Source organism: Patagioenas fasciata, chromosome 2 (assembly GCF_037038585.1).
Source record: "Patagioenas fasciata isolate bPatFas1 chromosome 2, bPatFas1.hap1, whole genome shotgun sequence".
Taxonomy (NCBI): domain Eukaryota; kingdom Metazoa; phylum Chordata; class Aves; order Columbiformes; family Columbidae; genus Patagioenas; species Patagioenas fasciata.
This window is the reverse complement of record NC_092521.1, coordinates 125877925-125899977: the sequence shown is the minus strand read 5'-3', so window position 1 is coordinate 125899977 and position 22053 is coordinate 125877925. Positions and strand designations below refer to the sequence as shown.

At 39.4% G+C, this 22053-nt stretch overlaps 1 protein-coding gene across 3 annotated transcripts in view; it reads right to left on the bottom strand.

The window, feature by feature from the left end:
- The window catches only part of GADL1 (glutamate decarboxylase like 1), a 78228-nt gene extending 56387 nt beyond the window's left edge, over positions 1-21841 (bottom strand). For 2 of the 3 annotated variants that reach the window (XR_010650889.2, XM_065830968.2), the window contains exons 1-6: positions 21705-21841; positions 9524-9693; positions 8523-8649; positions 6725-6815; positions 5933-6039; positions 4309-4424 (exon numbers count right to left, since the gene is read on the bottom strand). Coding sequence is in view for 2 of the 3 variants with exons in the window: in XM_065830968.2 (XP_065687040.1) it covers positions 4309-4424; positions 5933-6039; positions 6725-6815; positions 8523-8649; positions 9524-9693; positions 21705-21711 (618 nt within the window). In the remaining variant the exon portion in view is untranslated. Of the gene's footprint in view, positions 1-4308; positions 4425-5932; positions 6040-6724; positions 6816-8522; positions 8650-9523; positions 9694-21428; positions 21522-21704 lie in introns of those variants that run through there. The other variant, XM_065830969.2, reaches the window with a different exon arrangement.
- Between the last annotated feature and the right edge of the window lie 212 nt (positions 21842-22053).

Here is a 22053-nt window from a genome sequence, read left to right as displayed (position 1 = left end):
CCAAAATTGTCTCTTTTTCACATTATTACTGACGAGTTAAAATAATGCACACTCCAGCAACTGTGAAGATGTCTACAATTGCTACTTTTCATACAGGAGGTGAAGCCAGGTGGTTAATTAATTCCATTTTCTTCCAGAGAGTTCACACAAATGCAGTTGCTGCGGAACATAATTATGAAAAATGTACAACATTTTAATGTGTGGGTATGAATACATTAAGGGTATTAAAGTCTGTCATGCTTATTTTGATGAGATGGATCATCTCAAAGGGCTCTTTTTCTTTTTAACAAAAAGGTTTCCCCCACCATCACCCATTTTTTAAATAAAGGCATAAAAAATGGTACCTGATACTATCAGGCAGTTTTAAGAAAACTTAATTTTGTAACATGACACATCCACAAAGCCTTTAGGGCTCATTCACTTAGACTGTTATAAGAATAATAACATACATAGGTGGATAATTAGTCTTACATTACATCAAATTACATCAATAATGGTAATAATGATTGTAAAGTGGCTGTGTGTTGTTCTGTAGAAGTTTGGAGATATTTTCAACTGATTAGTGAATCACTTAAAATACAAGTTGCCTCCATCACTGACTTCTATCCATTAGGTCCAAATGAAAGGTATGAATCACCAAGAATAATCCAATTGCTCCAAACTGAGAAAGCAGTAGACCTGCAAATTCAGTATACTAGTAGACAGGCAATCACTAAAACATGTATTTTATTATAAAAATAAAAAGCTATAGAAGATTGGGACAAAGACAGAAAGAGGCTTGAGCACCTGGGAGATTATACCAAAGAGCAGAGGGAAAGAGAAGAACAAAGGGAATGCCAAAACAAAACATGCTGCAAGATACGTTGTTCCTCGCCTCCACAGGTACTTCTAAGCTTCTTGGAAAATTCTATCAGGTCTTCAGCAGGATAGAAAAGGGACAAGACTTATACTACTACATGGATTTGGAATATGATTTCTTTGATTTAAAAAAAAAAAAAAAAAAGAGAGAGAAAAAAGTATTTCAGTTATACTGATTGAAAATGTACAAGAATTTCTTTTCTTTTCCTGCTATCATTACTGGAAGTCATTATGCTAAATTACACTGCATCATTTGAAGATAAAAAATACACCAGAGAACATTTAGCAGCTCCAGTCACAGTGTCAACTAATTCACTTGTTCAAAGTGCCTTTTCAAAAAAGAGAAATAAATATCCAGATAAAATGTATGAGTTGTATCTAGGTTATATGTGTAATTTTATACAATAATTTTAAATACTTTGAGTTCAGATTATTCTTGCCATGTCTTTTGCAGTTTTGTTTGTTTGGACACATTATTAAATCTGTAGCCATTTGTAGTACGAAATGAATGCCTTTGAGCACAAGATCAAATTGGAACAGTGCATTTAAGATGTGCTACTGTATTATTTTAACTATAGTTAGACATAGTTTTCATTTCCTAATAACATTTGCAAAGACAAGGTACTTTCCACCTGTGCTCATTAAAACAAAAGATAAATTTGTATTTTCTTCATTTTGAAAAGTTTCCTAGAAACATGATGGCATAAAGCTATTACATTATTATGAGATTGTTTTATCGCTCATTTTTGTCTGTTGTAATTTCAACAAGGGACAAGACGGTGAGTTAATGTTGTGTTCTCTCACTTTATTATTTTCATGATCAAGTTGCACTGGGGAGGAATTTAGTTTCATTGCATCTAAAAAACTGCTCATATCAGCATGCACATTTCAACTTCAGACATCCTCTTCTACCCCCAGTTACCTCAGATTTAGCAGATTTCTACCCTTCAGATCAATGCAATATATTCTTGGGTCAGAATAAAGTTCAGATGGGACTCAAATAGCAAAAAGTGATGAAAAGGTGGACTGACATCTATAACTACAACTGTATTCAGCTCCTACAGAGCCACAAATCATGTATGAAGAAAGTGGGATATAACAATTTGTCTGCTACTGCTGCTGTCTCAAGAGGAATCACTCTGCAATGTTTCAACAAGAGAACTATGGAACAGTAGTATAAACAGTGCTTACTGTGTATCACCATAGTTTTATGTAGCCAAGCATTTTACTTGCAGGAACAAGGAGGTTTTTTTGTTTCTGAAGGCCAAACAGGGCACATGAGCACCTTGGGTGAGCCTTGCACTAAGTATAGATCTCAATGTTACCCAAGAACATACAAAAAGTACATAGCACTAGTTCACATAAAATTAAACCACTGACAAGACTCTGCATGCCCCTTCTCTACAGCAAGGCAACACTTTCATTCTGCCAAGGGCCAAACTAAAACTTTGGGACTTGGCAACTCAAGGCAAAATAATTTCGTTTGAACACAGTGTTGAAGCCAAACCCTAAAATGACACAAGTGCCTCGAGCAGCCATGTGCGTTGACTCTCTATCAATACTCTCAGTTCATTACAGCCTCATGGCTTCTCCATGCCAACACTGTTTGCCTGATTCACTTTGAAAAGAAACGCAGGTTGTTAACTTTCTCCAGGATTTTTTTTTTTTTTTTTTTTTTTTAATCATTTGCTTCTGGAGGGAAGGGAGGGAAGGGAGGGAAAGGAGGGAAGGGAGGGAAGGGAGGGAAGCTAAATGCTAAGTAAAAGACAACTCAAAATAAAACAAACAATAAAAAACTAAGAGCGTGTGACACAAGCACTTACGTATTTGTATTCAGCGTGGACCATTTACTAAATAAATTCTCAATACATCAATACAACACATCTGAACCAAACAAACTTGCCAAAGGTAACATAAATTGGATTTAGCACAGGTAGATCTAAAATAAGGATATATAAATATGCACATTGCCTCCCCCATAACCATGAATAAACACTAGAGATCTTAGACAATAGCCACAACCTCTAACTACTAAAAGTGAAGTTCTGCAGCAAGTGATTACTGAGTACTAAAGACAATGTGGTTTTGTGAATCAAGCAAAGTGTCAGAGATCAGGAGTATTCCCTTACAAATGATCTACCAGCTTTCCTGGTCAGTTCATGTTTTATGGGTTGGGTCTTCCTGGTGAAGCAAAAGCATCAAAATAAATTTACTCTGGGGGTCAAATACATTTCTATTGTCATGAAATTAAATGTATGTTTGTTTTAGAGTGCAAGAGCATATATTTTAGTTAAATCTCAAACCGAAATAAAATGTTACTTGATGTTAAAAATTCTATGTGCGTCACTTCAAAAGCATTCACGGAACATATTTCAACCTAATTTTTTCATTCTTAGCTATTTTTAAGATGTAACGTGATGGATTAAGTATGAGCTGGCATGTCATCTCATATACACACTTTTCAGAAAGAAAAAAAAAAAAAATGTTTTGCCTGGGAAAAATAAATCCCTTTATTTAGGACATTTTGATTCAGTTCCAAAATACAGGTGCTGTCTTGGACAATTTATGCAATGCCTGTATCCCTCAGGCCTCTTCAAAATAACCCTCTTGTCTATTTACACTGCAAACTGTTTGGAGCGTAAACTTAAGCACTAAAATGATTCCAGTAAGTATATAAACCATAGTACAACAAGGTTCTTACTTCCACCACAGCCTTTATATGGTGGAATCAGAATTAATAACAACTCTGTTCTAACCAAATGATAAACCCTTAAAATTAGAGGGACAGATGAGAGAAAAAAAATGTATCAAAAAATTGCTTCAGAATAAATGTACAAATAAAACTCAATTTCCCTCAGGCAGTCTGGACAGATATTATTCAAAAACTTTAACACTAGCCACATATTTTCAATTATTTAAAGGAGAATTATTTAAAGGTCCAGCAGGTTTTTCCAAAATGTTTTAGGGGTTTTGGTTCTGTACCACAGCCACTCTGTATTTAGATACAGGGCAGAGTGGGAGCTGCAGAGAGCCATCTCACAGGTCAACAAGTACTCAGCTTACTACAAATTAAACCTGCAAGAAAAAAACCTTTGGTATCGAAAACCTTCCTGTGGTTGCTGCTAGACTTTATGCTCTGGGAAATGAAATGCTGCAGACCTCCACAACATCCCACATGCATCCTGCTTCAGGTTTGCCCCCTATTCTTGCACCAGCAATTTCCAAGAGGAGGAATATCTGTGTGTGTGTTCTGAAAGCAAGTGCTTCTGCAGGGAAGTTTACCATCGGACTTCTCCACTTCGCTCCAATATTTCACATTATACACTGATGACAGATTTATTGCACCAGTGCCCCATCATATATGCAATTGATAGAATTCTGCAGCCTTTGAAAAATACAGTTCATTTTCAGAAGTTCTATAATGAAAAGCTTTTTTTGTTTTGTTTTTACCTCTTCCGAAGTGAACAGGACTAGTTTTGGTAAACTTGAAAGCCCTTTTTCCTTTATCTCAGGACAAAATTTATATCTTGCTAAGTTCATAGCGTACATATTAGAAACGGAGCCACCTGCAGAAAGAGACATACAAATATCTTAGCCACAGTCCTAGCCCCTGTTCTGTGTCTGAGTGCTCAACCTTTTAGAGGAAAAAAAGAAATCATACAGTCAGCTTATAGATGCATCCATCAGAACTTATTTCCTCTGCAAAAGCCTACACACATAAAATGAACTTCGGGCTCTGCAGCAAGTATGGAAACAGAGTGTGTTTGAATGCTCTTTGGGGATGTTTCCTGACAAATAAGAACTGTACCCAAACAGTCCTCCCTGACCAAGGACACCCTGCAACTGCTCCCTTCCATTTACGCTGAAGCGTTGCCAGCTCAGCTGTCCGTGCTGAGCTCTGCTGTGGTTGCACTGTACAGAGAGAGCCCAGGAGATCCCTTGAGCAACCAGACCTCCAAGTATGATGGGGACAAAAAAGGGATTGGGGGAAAAAAAAAAAAAGAGAGAGAGAGAAAGAAGAAGAAAAAACAAACAAACCACTATGAGTGGGAACTGGAAGATCTACAAATCTACAAGGTAAGATCTGGATGGGTTTTATTCACTTGAAAAAATACAAGCAAAATAATAAGACAAACATTTACATAAAACTAGCACCAAAAAGTACAATTTATTTATCTTTTGGCAGTATCTCAGTAGGTTTTAATTAAGCAATTCTGCCATAAAAGCAGGATTCTACTGAAAATACATATTAAATCTGATGCAAAAAAAAAAAATCCACACCACTTTTTCGGAATAAGAAATCAGGATATTTTTGTTTATTTTTCTGCTACTCACATATAGGCTAGAGTTATTGACTTTATTTTGGTTTTAGAGGGGGAGTTAAGTCAATATACTCATTTAATATCTCTTCTCACCCACAAATTAGATGGAAAAGCTTCACATCTGGCCTAATAACTTATTATCCAAATAATCCGTGGAATAATGTCATTATGCTTCATTATTTCAACACAGTGGGCTGGAACACTTCCTTACAGAAAACTGTTGAAAACCGCAGCTTATCAAGAAGCTTAAGAAATATTTGTTTGTTTGACCTTATCATCACACATAAAAAAAAAAAATAATAATCAACTATCAAAACTCAAAGGAATTAAGTTCATGGCATTCCCACTAAGATGAACTCTGGCTCCCACTGTTGACAGGTAGGTTACACAGATCAGCACCCTCAGGCAGCACTGGTTGGTGTCTAGCACATAAATCAGCTCCCTGTCTGTCAACCAATTTGACTCAGTCCAATAAGGTTGTTGGTATCATTAATAAGACCAGGAAGGGCAGTTACAAACAATTAATTTCTACATAACTGAATCTAATGCAGAACTGTTTTCATTCATTCACTGATCAGATTTATAGAATTATTGCTAGATTGCAAAAGATAAATCTGGATTAAATAGTCCTGTGTGTGAATCACTGGATATTTGCATGCATTTTCAAATATTCTACCTGAACCCAATGTTCATGGAATTACTGGGATTAGTTGGTCTATAATGACTCATCTTGAAATCTGAACTGTTCCTACCTGGATTAAATATACCATCACCTTCTTCCCAGCCTATGAACTCAATCATTTTCTTGATGACCACTTCTTCCACCAACAGAAACACAGGGGATACTTCGTATGTATATCTGAGCAAAAATAAAAGCACCATGATTGGTATTAAGACTACCAAACTCATGTCACAGAACATTGCTAAAACTAGATAAAAGTTTCTTGCACCTTTCTCTGATCTATCAGAAGCTGACTGCCATCAGCAGAACTCTAAACTAAAATCACTATGGATCTGACCCAGCGCAGTAATTGCTTAGTTCCTGACAGCATCCCATTGACACTTCCACTCTCAAAGCAATACATCAGAGCTTACTTTTAATGTAGGTCACACGCCTAAATTTCAGTCATAATGATCTATTGCAAGCAGCAATTACTTTCTGGTTAGGTTTCACATTTGCAAGTAAACAGTAGACAGGTAACTCTGGAGAATGCTTCAAGGGAACTGAACAACTGAGTAAGTCTGATGAATTCATTTTTAAGCACTAAGGAAGATAGAAGTCTAGGTTTAAACATTTTGGAAGACAAAGATCTCTCCTTTTAAGACCCATCTCACAAAGTAGAACAAAAGGCCTCATCAGATTAGCCAGCCTTCTGGTGAGCTATTCAGACAATTCAGATTGCTTTCTCTCCCAAATTCCTGCGCAATTCCTACCACCTCTGTAACACTGAAAACAGAAATCAGAAGGGGTGGGGAAGCAAAAAAAGCTGTTATTCCAAAAATAATGTTAATTCATCACCAAGAGGACGAAGAATTACACTTACACACTCGGGTTCAGTGCTTCTGTAATGAAACGAGCCACTAATGAGTAATAATCTATTCCAGCATACAGTTGATTGAAAAATCTTGGATGACCTGAAAATACAGATAAAAAGCAAGCAATGACAGGATATACATGAAAAAATATCACAGACCCTGTCAGTTGAACGTTGATCACAGAAAGCCACGATTCACTCCATAATTCTCTCAGTATTTTCTGGACTTACTGTCCTTTTCTTAGGTTAGACAACCCTTTGAAAATAAATTTAATAAACACTTGCATGTTCCAAGAGAAGGTTTGAGAGATGTAAGTAGTGCACAGAATGAATGTGGCTTGTCCACAGGTTTTACAGATAAAAAAAAAAGGGATTGACAGTTGGCTATAGTGAGTGGCTTTTAACAGTGGTCTTGAGAGGCCACAATGGACAGTCAGCTAAATTTTGCTAAGCAGTAGAATACAGGAAACGTGCTGATCCCAGGCAGCTATGCCTGCGTTCCCACCAAAGTCTCAATATTGAGAGAGGCAGCGTAACAGCCTAGAAAAACTTGCTGCAGACTTAAAAGAACAAGTTAAAAGAAAACATTTACCTACCCTGAAACACTGAGATACAACTAATTATGAGAAAATTCTATGCTATTGCTGACTCTAAAAACAGTCAGTTCAGCAGTGAGATCACCACCTAAATTTTAATCTGCAGCATAGTACTTCCACACGCAAAACCAGATAAACTATATGGCTCAATTTGAATTATATCTGGAGCTTCTATAAATGTTTATACTTCCATCAAAGTCTATTTGCACAGCATACTTTTTATACATAACATCCTTTCTAAGGTGAGACAGTGTAACAAATTAAAATCTGAAGGCCATTTGCCAAAGGAAGATAAACAGAACATTTCCAGTAACTCAGTAATTATATCTGCATATCATTAGAGCACTCCCTCATAGATCAGTATTGCTACTTTTCTACAGTTTTCAAAGGCACAGTTAACTCTCAACATTATTTTAGTTATACTTTGTAGCAATAGTGACTGCAGCAGGGAACATATCCTGGAAATGCACAACTAACTGCATCCAATGTCCTTCTCACTTTCCAAAACACAGCCTAAGCCATGTCACATCTGAAATTCTGACCTACTGATACACAGCACTATTTTCTGAACAGGTGTTGTTCATCCCTTTTCACTAAGATTGAATTGTAGTATATGTGCTGCAGAAAAGGTTAGCTGTAGAGAACTGATTCTGCAGAGCTCTGGTGCACTGTCTCTGAAACACTGCAGGCTCTCTTCTCACTATATCTGAAACAGGAACCACTGCCTATCAGTAAATTAACACCCTATAAGACTATCGCTCAAAAAGAGCAATAGTAAATGGAGGATAATCATCACTAAGCCTGTATTCTTGTTCACAGAAGGGCAGCGACGGCGATTCTGCTCCTCGCCACTCAGACAGCAGACAGTCATACACAAAGCTCCTTATCCTGCCTGCTTTGCTTGACTGTTTAATCATACCTGTCTAAGTGACTTTCACAAGACTTCAAAATGATGGAACCTACCATTGATGTCAATGCCATTACAGGAATTAGTTTTCAATTAGTTTGCCATGATTACACATTTTAGTCAAACCTGTGGTGACCAGCATTCAGCCAAACAATGGAAACATGGCCAAATGTTTGCACACTTGTATAGGTGGGCAGAATGCAAACATTCACACAGCCGGTTTCCTGAAAGGTGGCAGAACTTTGTAAACATTATCCTGTCTTGTTAACACACAAAATAACTTTACTAGAAACCATATTCCTACTGGTTTTGACGCTGTATTGTATGACATCCTGGCAGAGCTGCAAGAGTTCCTGATGAGATTCTCCGGTGTCCCTCATTTCCAGGTCAAGAATCTGCTTCAGTGTTTCGGGGGCTCGCCATTCACAAACCTAGTGATGGGGAGGCGGGGAGACACCAGCAGTGAACTGTTTAGCCAAGAGAAAGGGGTTATAAAGGTACAAGCTAAGCACCACATTCAGCACTGGTTTCACTGAACTGCCCATTGCAGGGCAGCATGCCACCAGAAAATACCTCTGGTAAACTGGTTTCATAGGATCTTGGATTTATTGTGTCTCAGGCATTCCTTGACCATAAAAATTTGAGTGGGGAATGCTGGAAGGCAGAAAAGCAAGAGGCCTGCAGGACAAATTCTGTCCTTAGGTAAAGACTTGTAATGACAGCTTTTTCAGATTATGTTCTGCCAAGGGGTAGGAGCAACCAGTTTCTGCCCAGAAGCAAGCATGATTTATTTCCAGTTCCTCTTCCCATACAGCCTCTTGAGAAGGGGTTCTGTGAAAGCTGTAGCCATTTCATGACGTTGTCCTTTCACAGTAGTTCCACATCCACTGTTCTTCCACCATTACCAGTGCCCCTAAGGAGCATCCAAATAAATTCCCCCACCCCAAAAAAGAAAATCCCTGCACTCTTTTGTCATCTCAAAGAAAGTGAATAATGTACTCTGAAAATTTAAAAAAAAAATCATTGTTTTCTGATAAATATGGATGCCAAAAATGTTGTTGAAAGGTTTTATAGTATGATCTCGCTTAATTTGTAAGGCTTTTTATTTTAGAGCCAGACATAGACTAGAAGCAATTTTGAGGCTACTTAAAGTACAATAAATTACAGCTCAAAAAAAAAACCCAAAACAAACAAACAAACAAAAAAAAACCAACAACAACAAACAAAAAAACACACAAAAAAACCCAAAACATTGACTGTTTGTTACCTCTGCCTCAAATTCTCAACAACACTCTATGGCTTTACCTTTTGTGTTACATCATCAGCTTTCTGGATGACTTCTTTCATTATAACCTTAAAGGCCTCTTCCACAAACTTCTCTCCTGCTTTTGAGTCCATTATCGGACCATTTAGGATGACCCCATCCACCAAAACAGCGTTCTTCTTCTGGGCCATCTCCTGTTTGCAAATACCAACTGTAAGATAAATAACTCACCATTAGAGCAAAGCCTGGACAACTAAATAATAAACTAAAAAAATATTCTTTCATTGCTGAAGATTTAGTCAACCTAAGGAAAAATTCACATGAACTTTTCATATGCCCCAAAATCCTAGATTTTGGTGGGAAAATCTTTAGAGACAAAAACCGACAACATGTTACTTCTAACCTAGACTGTTATTACTCATGAAATAATAGCATACTGTATGCTATCTACTGCTTTCCATAGCATACAAAACCATGCAAGGCACCTTCCAAACACAGAGGAAAATATATTTCTGGTCCAGAACATGATACAGCTGGTAAAAAGAAATAAAGCGCAAGATAACAGGCACTTTTCTTAGTTGAAAATGTTTCCCTCCACATGCCATCCTTCCTGCTCCCCTTTTTTCATGAAATCATTTCCAGCCTCATTTCCTATATGCTTATGCTGCTCTTTCCCGTGAGCCAGTCCTATTGCTCTGTCCTGTGTCCTTTGCAAAGTGTGTCCCACACCTTTTGAGATTGCTGTCAATATCACATACCTGTACTTCTTTCTGCCCTTAGCCTAATAAGTAGCCTCAGTTACTAAGTACAATAATTTGTTGTGCAGATTATCTTGTTTGTTCACTTCTCTGACAATGATCTCTTTCCTTTCCCTCACCTTTATCTACCAGATGTTCTCTCCAGAAGTGTTCCAGAAACACATGGCTGCTTCCGAAAGCACATTCAAGACGCTTATAAGACACTGGCCAACAGCAGCAACCACGTATCTGTTTCATGTATTAATTTCATATGGCGAGATCAGAACTCCAGTTTTAATCAACATGAAGATAAAGATGAAAGTGAGACATTTGGAGATACCAAGGGAAGAGACATTTGAAACAGCACAGCGCTGAAAGGAGAAGCAGTAACTACCGTATCCAAATTACCTGGGTTACAAACAGCATCTGTCCACTGATCTTGCCTTGGAATAGCTGAGGCCTATGAAGCCAGGCACCATTGCCTTGATAGGTTTTCTTCAACCACCGAGAGGATGGTGGAAATGTGAAGATGCATGAAGGAGAAAATTTTATTTCTGAAACAGCTTTACTTTTTGCTTCAGTTACAAAGCACAGAAGAAAGATAGCTTTTTCACCCATCTAACTAAACAACTGAATTTCCAGAAGACTGCCAGACACTGCAGTCTGACACATTCATCACACTTATCGTAATTACAGTTCCTCATACACAGGAGGATATAGAAGAAAAACAATGTTGCCTAGAAAGGTGTATGACTTCAAAGTCCATTGATTGAAAAAAACCCTGTCAACCCCATGAACTTTTATTTACTGATGACTCCGAGAAACTTTTCAGTTTCCTTTAACTTATCAGGAGAGATATGACAAGCAAGATCCAATTCTAACATGAGATGGAACCTTAGGCTTCCCATAATGCTGATGGCAAAAACAAGACCCCCAACCCTCTGCATTTCTGAAATTACTCCTATTTTTAATCCAAAAGGGGCAATATACTAAATTTTTCTGAACAGAGTAGCCTTCAGCACATTGTTATAGGAGAGGCATAAATGCTCTTGTGGGACAGATACAGAACAAGCGGGTAAACAGTATTATATCTTCAACAGGCAAAGGGGGAAAATCACAGACATAAGAAATGTCAGTTCTTATCATTCTTGCCAGCATACCACAGCAGAGACACTGTACAGAAGCTGCAGCTTTTAAAAAGTCTTAGAGATAGGTCTTTGAAAACACACAATAGTTGGCCAACTTTACAAGACTTAAACCACCAGGTATTAAGGAATTGGACAGCATCACATCTTTGGGCAGACAAAACAGGGACCATATTTGGATTGAGAGTTAGTTATTCGATGCATAAATAGCTAGCTTAAGTACTAACCAGAGTTTAACATAGACACAAAAAAAGAATTCCAGCCTCAACATCACCTGGAGATGCTACCACCTCAATGCAGGTCAAAGGTGTTTTGTTTGTATGGGAAAGAGGACAGGATCTAAAATACTATATGGGAGACAAATATCTATCACATAGCACATGTCAATACTTCTTTTGGTTACATGAAGAAAAGACAGTGAAGCAAGGGAACTCTATCTCTTTGTTCTTTTTTGCTCTGCTCCACCTCTCAGGTCTCTGCTAGAACCAGAGCTGTGCAAAAGCTTTCTGTTGATAACTCCAACAGTGCTATTTCTGACACTTTTGCACAAAGATGTGATATGAGGACTTCCATGGCTTTACAATGATCTCTTCCAGAAATTCTGTGGAAATCCAAAGCAGAATTTTACATTACTTTTCTTACCAGGTTGTTAGGGGTCTAACAACAGTTCCCTATTTGAAGCACCTCTACACACAATTTTACAGTCGCCACAGGATATTTTGTGGAGCATCCTCTCTAAAATGGGCAATATTCTACCCCTAGTCCCAACACATCTGTGTTGGGCCTCAGGCACAGTCTACGAAAGGCAGAGCACAGAGGTCAGAAGGAAGGGAGAGGAAAGAGCCTTCATTTCAACAGCACTTCACCTGTGTAAGGCTCCAGCAAAGAGTTCAGAATTTAGCCTACATTATATTCCATGAAGTAATACAACCTACAATTATTTACCACTTTCTCAATTTTTTTTTTTTGTTATCGCTTACCATTTCAATCTGAACTTGCTGAGCTAAGTTCTGCCCTGGAACATACCATAAGAATATTATTGGAAATTAATAGGAACAACTATTTCACAATCAGCAGCTAAATTAAGCCCCAAAATATACACATGTTCTGAGGTAAAGGTCTTCAGGTTTTGCCAACCACTGTTGGATATATACACTATTCCTATCCCTCAAGATTTTACGGCAAATCCTGTGCCCTAGTGAGACCACATCTGGAATATTGTGTCCAGTTCTGGGCCCCTCAGTTGAAGAAGGACAGGGAACTGCTAGAGAGAGTCCAGCACAGGGCAACGAAGATGATTAAGGGAGTGGAGCATCTCCCTTATGAGGAAAGGCTGAGGGAGCTGGGTCTCTTTAGCCTGGAAAAGAGGAGACTGAGAGGTGACCTCATTAATGTTCACAAATATATAAAGGGTGAGTGTCACGAGGATGGAGCCAGGCTCTTCTTGGTGACAACCAATGATAGGACAAGGGGTAAAGGGTACAAACTGGAACACAAAAGGTTCCATTTAAATTTGAGAAGAAACTTCTTCTCAGTGAGGGTGACAGAGCACTGGAACAGGCTGCCCAGGGGCGTTGTGGAATCTCCTACTCTGGAGACATTCAAAACCCGCCTGGACACCTTCCTGTGTAACCTCATCTAGGTGTTCCTGCTCCGGCAGGGGGATTGGACTGGATGATCTTTCGAGGTCCCTTCCAATCCCTAACATTCTGTGATTCTGTGATACATAATCTTCTAGTTGAATTGTCTGACTTCTGGAGTTCTTGTGAGAATTCCAAACTCTTCTTTACTGAAAGAAAACAAACAAAACAACCAACGAACCACACACAAAAAAATCAAAACACCAACAAACAAACAAACCACCACCAAAATCTACCACTTGTTTCCTCTTGGTTGCAGTAAAAGCCTTGAACAGGACAAGTAAGTAGGTGATAAAAGTTTGAATTTCCATAACATTTTTCTCTTTTTATCACATTTCTCAAACGATCCTATGACCAATTTGTTATGTTTTAAGTGGGTGAACCTCCAGAAAAATTCAAGGTTCAATTTGTAAATCACAGTACCCAAGATTAATAGCATGCCTTTAACACCTTCTCAGAGCTCAGCATCCAAGCTAAAAACCACACACAGCCTTTATGAGCTGCTAGCTCATGCTGTCTATTTAAAAAAAAAAACAAAACACACACACACATACCCCAAATTCTCAAAACATTATTTTCAAAGAATTTTGCACCTTCTGTATATCTGCCTCAAACACACCTGATGGACCCCACTTCATAGAAACAGCTTCTTGTCACATATACCTTTTTTGTCTCCAAACACAATAGGCAAACAATCTAGAGACATGACTGCAATAAATACATTCTTTTCTATTTAAGAATACATAAACAGATTCCTAAGCAGGCTCAGAAAACAGACTTCCAGAAAATATATCAAATGCAATTTCAGCCAAATGGCTCCAAGCTTGAAACAGAACTAAATCCTTACCAAATGGAAGTGGTTTAAATCAGGAATGAAGAACTATTGACTATTCCAGATATCCTTCTGCAAAAGAGAAGACTCGATTCTGCCGCAATTGAAGGCAATCGGGCATTTTAGCCACTGGCTTCAGCACTGGCAGAAGCAAGCCCATAATTCTCACATTTCATCCTGAATGAAATATTCTATTATAGAAGCCTAAGGATTTCCAACCAGCATTTCATTTTTATGATCGATATTATTTTCCCAGCAGAAAACGCAAATGAATCAGAGCTGAAATAACACACAGAAAAACAAAAACATTTTTTTCAGATTTTTTTGTATCTTTATGTAAGCACTACCAAGTATTTTAAAAGCTGCAACTGTGTTTCCATAAACATGTAGAAACTTTCACTGCTAAATTCTTGCACTACAAAAAGAAACTGGAGTCTTGTATTTGGCATGTTCTGACAACATTTGGGAGGGTAGAATAAAAAGTCTAGAAAGATTTACTGCTCACAAGCAAAAGGCAGAAGCAGAAGGGGGTAGTTGTGAACGAGTAGCTTGTGATTGAATGTCAGAGCCAAATCCTGTTTATCTTACACTGTATGAGCACCACTGAATATTCAAGTGAATGCAAAAGGCTGGCTTTGACCAAAGGCTGTTTTCTGCTTTGTAACAAATACAATAATAATCGCCAGCATTAATCCGAAACAAGTTTTAAATTTCTCACTCTGTATGATCTAATAATGGTTCTTCTTTTGGAAGACCTCAGTATTTTCTTTTACTGTGTCTAGCAAAAGAAAACAAGTGAACTGCAGTGTCAAGACTCCACACCACGGTTAATGGATTACTGTGGCACCGCATCCTGTATCAAAGCATTAAAACACAAACCTGTCCTGTACTATGCAGTTATTTGAGTCCCTTGGCATACATACAATCTTTAAAGACATTTTTCTTTCCTTCATCGCTGCTTTCTGTATGTTTGTGAGTGAAGTAAAGCCACTTCAGTTTTAGGGCAAAATACCTTGGTGTTTAGTAAACTGAATTCTTGGGCCTGTTGACAAGTAAAGGAGGTGCAGGTTTCTTAGAATCCAGTATATATGTTGACTTGGTGTTCTGGCAAAGCCATCCATATGAAAAAAAGAGTAGTCACAGGTATGGTGGGGCTTGTGTAATTATCCCTATACTACGTGCTCCTGTTTTGCAGGTTTATGGACCAGGCCTATGGAGAGGGAATAAGTTGGGCGCTTCCCTTCAGAGGGTTTGCAACAGCCCTTGGTAGACAGGAATCCACCAACAATGCAAACATGAGCTTCATAGAGCAAGACCCAAGGAAAATAAAAGTGCTTGTGTCTGGGCTCAAAGGCCCCTCAATAGACCCTTTGAGCTCACTGCTAATGCTGAAGGGCAACAGTACAACAAATGAGTCCTATTATTCTCCTACACCTGAATTTCCCACTCTGAAAGGAAAGGCTGGAAGGAGAGATTGAAATCTGGAGGAGAGCTCCAGCAATGAATATCTGTCAGGGTATGCAAGGTTCACACTAGGAGAGAGCTTCTGCTTTCAGAGATGTTTCCAGAGTCCTGAGGGGGTACCCTTATCAGTTGAACACTCACAACACGTTGTGTTGGCACTGCATGCCAAGTGCTTCCTATACACGACAGTCCTAAGCAGGATATACTTAAAAAAAAAAAAAAAGAAAGAAAAAAAAAAAGGCACACAAAAGTTAAGAAACAAGGATCAGGAATTTTCATGCAGCTAAATCTCAGGAATTTATGTTAATATTTAATAATGACTTCTCAATGCCCTAACCAAGTAACTGCAGGAATGAATCATGCTGTAACATTCTCATTTAAGAGGAAATACTCCGGAAAATTAGAATCCACCTTGATGCAAAACTGAAAAATGGCAGATGCCAACTATGACATGGAAATCCCAGCTCCCTGACCCCAACGAGATTCTCTCAGCTCACATGTCCTAATTTTTAACATCTGCCAATACCATAGGAAGCATCTGAGAAACAAAATGACTTTAATTTTAATTAGAAGTTGCACGTTGATAATGAACATTTAATGAACTTTACTTTTTCTGTGGAAAAGTGAATATATTTGCAACTTCCAAGTCAATCACAGGCAGTATGTGTAGTATAGCAAAGTTTACAACTTCAGGAGGCTGAGTTCAGACAGAAGTAACAAATACACATGTGACCAACATAGAATATAAAGAGTCCCTGAGATCTCTCGGCTTCCCACTGGAAAAAATTGAAGTGAAAATACAATAGCATTTTTCCAAATGGAAGTCCTACAACTTGATTTAAAAGGTTCACGACAGCCTGTAATTTCATGCAAGAGCTATATTTTTAGTCATAATATAAAAACAATTTTTAACTCATCTTTCAAAAAATCAACTAAGAAAGCAGTAATTTACTAACACCGAGTTTTCTGGGATTTGATGCAAGTTAAAGTGTAAAAATAGATGAAAAGTCTAAATTTCATTTTAGAAAGTTTTACCTCTACATTCAAGTTACAGTCAAAACAATTTTTTTCCTCTCACTTTTTCTTAACATCACGAACACCTTCATATTTCCTGTTTCCTACAAAGGATTTCCAGTTACTGCTCACTAATTTGTCTAAACGCTGCTCTATGATATGCCCTTATTTACTAAGACAGGGAAGTTAGTGCATAGTAAATCAGCATGTAACTTTCCAGCCCACTAGATCCTCTGAACTAGTTCCTACGTAGACACTCATAATTTATTAGCATATTATGTATAGCGAAGTAGATCTTTCAAAATGGAGCAATCTGCCTTGCACAGTCTATTAAAACATTACTGGTCAGATTAGCAGAGACCAGTCACACAGGTGAAGGACCCAGCAGGGCTATGGACCCATCACTTCAGATCATACCTGTCTTGTTTTTCCTATGTGTTTTTGGGAAACCACTCCTGAACTGCAAGAGGCCAAGCTCCTGGATAACAATACACGTTGGCAAGTCCCAGCAGATGACATTGATGGTTCTTTTTGAGGGCAGTAGCCTGGATGATGCCTGGTAGAAGCACAGATCTGACCATGCTATGCATGCTTGGGCTCACCAACGACACCATGTAATTCCTGCCCCAGTGTGGCAGCCAAAAAAGGTCCAAAGAGACTCCCCACACCATGAACAGTCTGACTGCACCCATGATTCCAGTTTTCCATTGTTCCTCTAAGGAAGGTAGAAGGTGGATAATTTAATTGGGTTTGGCAATTTTCTTTGACCATGCCAAAACTTTAACCCATCATTTGAGATCAGCATTGAAACCAAATACCAGGTACATACAGCATTTGCTGCTTGCTCTTTCCCCTTCAGGCAGGTGTAACAGCGCTTTAACATGGTATATTGGCCCCAAAGGGAACTCAATAATCCCTGGACAATGGAGCAGGTCTACTTGAGAAAAATGAGTTTAAGAAGCTCAATTAGACACAAGCTGTCCTGTGTAACCAGTGGAGGGATGCCAAGCTGCTTATGAGACAACCTTTCTTGTTGAAACCCTGACATTTGTCAATGGATAAGATCATATTTATGAAGCTTTTCAGCTTACATAAGGTAAGACATGACAAAGGGCAGAGACACCCAAGCTTTAGAGCCAAAAGCTCTTCCAAATTGTCTAGACTTGACCAGCTGCTTTGTAGAGTTATTGCTACTTCACTGACAAAAGACCTTGGTCACTAAGAACCACTTTTGTCATCATATTCATGGCACTGAAAAACTTCTGGTCCAGTGACTTTTTATTTAAAGACACCTCTATTTGATGTTGCTTGTTAAGTTTTTCATTAAAACAAAAAGAAAAAAAAAAAATCAAGATCACATATACTCAAGGAACAGTGAAAAAGATGAGCATACATACATTTGAACCAGGTCAAAGTCACCTTTTATTATCCCTAGACTAGCCCCAACAATAATCATCAACACGAACAACCTCCGCTGACATGTCACAAAGCAACAACCATTTGCCTTTTAGATTTATTATTCCCTCATTGCACATGTATAAACCCCATTAATGTTAAAAGAAGATTACTTCTCTACACAGATGGGAGAATAAAAAAGGGGGGAAATGGCCCCAATTTAGCCATGTCCTGTCGAGTATTCTTGACCTAAAAATGCTTTGCAAACAACCACCTCCAGCAACCTCTACAGTTTGTGGCACAAAACAGAGGAAAAAGATGAAACAGTATTTAACTTTTGTTTTTTTGCAAAGCCTGAAGAGGTAGTTTCTGTAAAGACTTGGGATGAGCCTTAGGACTGACTATCCCGAATCTGACTGTGAAGGGGAAGTCAGAGTAATACAAAGACTTCTACTTCAATGTGTCCATTTTTTCTGTCTTGAGCATGTAACAAATGCTTATGGAAATACAAATGGTCTTTTAAGAAGCAGGCTGCTTAAAGTAATCAAAGGCAGGAAAATTAAGGCACATGAAATCTAAACTGTTTAATAGGCAATAATAGCTGAATCAGTATGCAATAAGATCTCCAAATGCATTAAAAAGCGTCAATTCTTGGTTGCATAAGTGGCAGCTCAAAAGATGGCTTAATCAAGAAAGAAAAATTATTTCTTGAACGTCTCAAATGTCAAATTAAGCTTCTTCACTAAATGTTCAGTAACTGCCAAGAAAATTCTTATTTATGTTAAAGCACAACGAATGCACTCACACAGAATGGTTTTATTCGATGCAAAGTTCATTTCTTGCAAACCTATGTCTCCCTTCCTCTGATGAAGTGATACTAGCAAAGATTCTAGTATCTTTATCAGATCAGATTTTAAGCCAGGGGAGAGATCCTATCCCTCCACTCTGACCAAAATACTAACCTGAGTGTCACATTACTGGAGCCTTAAAGTCATCCTAACTTCCAGTATGTTTCACCATGCTTCACATTACACCTGTTTGAGATGGCAACACAGCAACATCTTATATGAAATAACCGTTTGCTGACTCATCTCTTCAGTCTGCTGGCAGACACAAACCACATAACATCCCAAACAGACCATATACACACTGAGCAGCCAGCAATTCAGAAGTTCAAAAGCAACATATGGCATAAATGCTGGCTTCTTTCTTTCTCTTGTGGTTTCCAGCTCTGGCTCTGTTTGTTGTACTTGATGAGCTAGTTAACTTGAGATTCTCCTTAATAGACTCAGCCTTTATGCCCCACAAGGGAACATCTCATCTATTTGTTTGTGAGGTTTTTTTGTTTTGGTTTGTTTTTTTTCTGGAGATACAGAATTCTCCAGGCTTTCTAAGTGCCACAGCCTCAGAGAGCTACTGTAATGGCAAATGACTGAAGGATATACTCAGTCAAGGTTCATTTTTGCATCTAGGAGTAAGGATCTACTACTCAACTCCCTTTCATTAATGGGATTTTGCTATCTTTTTTGTTAGTGGAAGCATGGCCTGAAAAAATCTGCTTGCTCATCCCTATACAGTCATTGAGGCTGCCCTTGCAGACAGTGGTGGTAATGTCTGAGAAAAATTAGGCTCAATTAGCATGAAGCAAGATGAACCTCTCAAGTGGTCACTTTCTGATACATTCAGGTGATTAAAAAAATTATTAAAAAAAACGCCGCACCCCAGTGTTGTGCCCCAAGAATAATCCCACTGCATTCACCATAGCAGCCACTGCAAGGGTAACCCTATGCACACCGAAGTCTCCACTCCAGCTGTGTCCACTCTGGCACCTGCTCCAGCTGCGCAAAGCAAACACAATGCTATTGCTGCAACAAGTAGGTGCATTCAATCTTTGTCTCCTAGGTGTTTTCCCACATAACCTTAAAAGCTAAGAGTATACAAAATCAGTACTGAAAGGAGAACTGCATAGATCAACCCAGAAGGTCTGGTTTTAACTGTGGATTCACACTTGCTAGGAGGAAAAAAAAAAAAAAAAGCTTTCAGCAGGCAGCAAAGACCTTAATGCTTCAAGAACCAGAGTTCCATTTCTCCAGTAGTTCAAGAGAACAGGAGCAAAATCTTTCCCCAGATCCCAAATCACCCGAATTCATGAATAAGGCAACAATCAACACCTGCAGAAAAGGCTACAATGTAGCCTTCATCATCCCACTCATGTCAAGTTCATTCACCAGATAGAACCTGGCAGAAAACACAGCACATCACCAAAGGTAAAGGGAAGAGAGGACAGGGAGAATAAAGAATTTCTCAGTAGCGATAAAGTACGCAGAAGTTACAGATGCTGCTCATGAACAAGGCAGAGAGACTAGAAAACCTGCAGTAACAAGGATGGAGATCACATTATCACTAAACACGTTCTTTCTCACCAGCACAAGCCAATGGTTTTGGAAGGAAATTAGACTTTTGGTAGCGTACTTCAGGCAATATTTGAACAAGAACACTACTACCCAGCCAAAAAACACCAGGATCTTGATCTTAGTGACCACTAAAAGCTTATCTTCAGTGTTGTCATGACAGATGATATTAAGGTAAGCTGCATCTGAGGCAAATCACTTTTGGAGCTGCTGCCACTCATGCAGTACTGCTCCTGCTACTCACACAGTACAGCCATAAACCACTATGCACACTAGAACACATTTACCGCATGCTAGAATTGTCACATAACTTTATAATGCCCATTCAATTTACATCAAATTAAGCAAAATGGAGACATCATTCTTAAAATACTAAGTTTCTGGAGCTTTATTTCAAATCTATTATTTTGTTTGGAGATTTTCCACCAATTAAGTGCTAATGACTTGGGTCACACGTGAACGCAAGGCACTGAACCTCTGGGAGACAAGCTAGGAGACTTTCTTAACCTGGGAGTAAAACCTTTTTTAGTATCTTATCCATGCTTACGGTAAAACTAAAAGAAACATACTAGGTCCCAAGACTTTTTGACTGTTTTCATAAGAAATTCCCAATTTGGGGTAAGTGGAGAAATTCTTATCAAGAATATGGATCTCTCAGAGAGAGGACAGCCATCTGCAAATGTTTTTACTATTTTCTGACTTAGCAACCAGTTTCCACTCAAAAGATCAAGGAATTCCTCATTTCTTAACCTTACAAATAATAGCATAGCTAAAGCCTAAGCATAGCACAATTCAGTCTCCGCATTTTCTAAGCTTCTCTATAAGTCTCATTGCATTAGCCATAGGTCTTTCATGTTCCCAACTTTCATAAACATATGGTCAACCTTTATTTTTCATTACATAATGATGCAGGGCCTTCCTGTTAATGCAGGTAAACAAGTTAACAGCATTAACTCCTTCCTTCCTGAGACCTTTTCCTCCAAGGCAAATGACCATATTGCCATGCCTGTTTTACTCTGGTGCCTGAGGAGAAAAACAAGAGAAAAAAAAAGAAAAAGAGGCACCACGCTTTAAAGATCATTTATTTCAACAAAAATACTGTGCTGCAATGCTTTTATAATAATTGTTGCAAACTCTATATCTTATTAAACTGTTCTGGCTATGCTACTGCTGTACTTTGTACTTTAACAATAGGAGGTTATAGATAGATATTCAACAGGCAGCCTTTCTATTCATCTTCACACGCTACTGGGGAAGTTTCTGAACCGGCGGGGACCCGTCGCGAAAGCAGTCCTACCCCTCCCACACCTCGTCTGCGAACCGACCCTGGCTTCCTCCTCTGCCCCGGGATCTCTCTCCTCCTCGGGCCCGCCGGTAGCCAGGACTGGGAAGCTCCGGTAACCCCCACCAACCGGCCGAGAAAGGGGTTAAAAGCCCCGAGTTGGGCAGAGAGCAAGGCGCTTCCCTTCTCCCTCACCCGAGCCCCTCCGCCCAGCAGAGAAGGCGCCGCCCCGACGGCCGCAGCCCCGCTAAAACGACGGGAGAGGAGAGAGAGAAGGCGGTTCTGGCCCCGGCAACGTTTACCCTCCATCTCGCCTTCGCAGTTGCAGTCGGGTGCGGACCGGAGAGGAGGGAAGGGGAGGCACCTCCCCGGCGTGGCCCTGGCCGCTCCCGCGCCGAGCCGTCCTGTGCCCGAGCCAAGCCCGCAGCCTTCGCCCCGCACGCCCGTAGCCACCTGGTCGGTGCCTCCGGGGCGCCTATTAATACCCTCGGTGGCTCTGGCCCGACACCTCCTGCGGCGGGGCGGGGGGGGGACGGGTGACGGGTGACGGGGCACGGCCGGGCGCACCGGAACGGGGGGAGCCGCCCGCAGGGTTTCCCTGCCCGGCAGCCCACAAGTGTGAAGGGACCGGCGAGGGGACGCAGCGAGAAA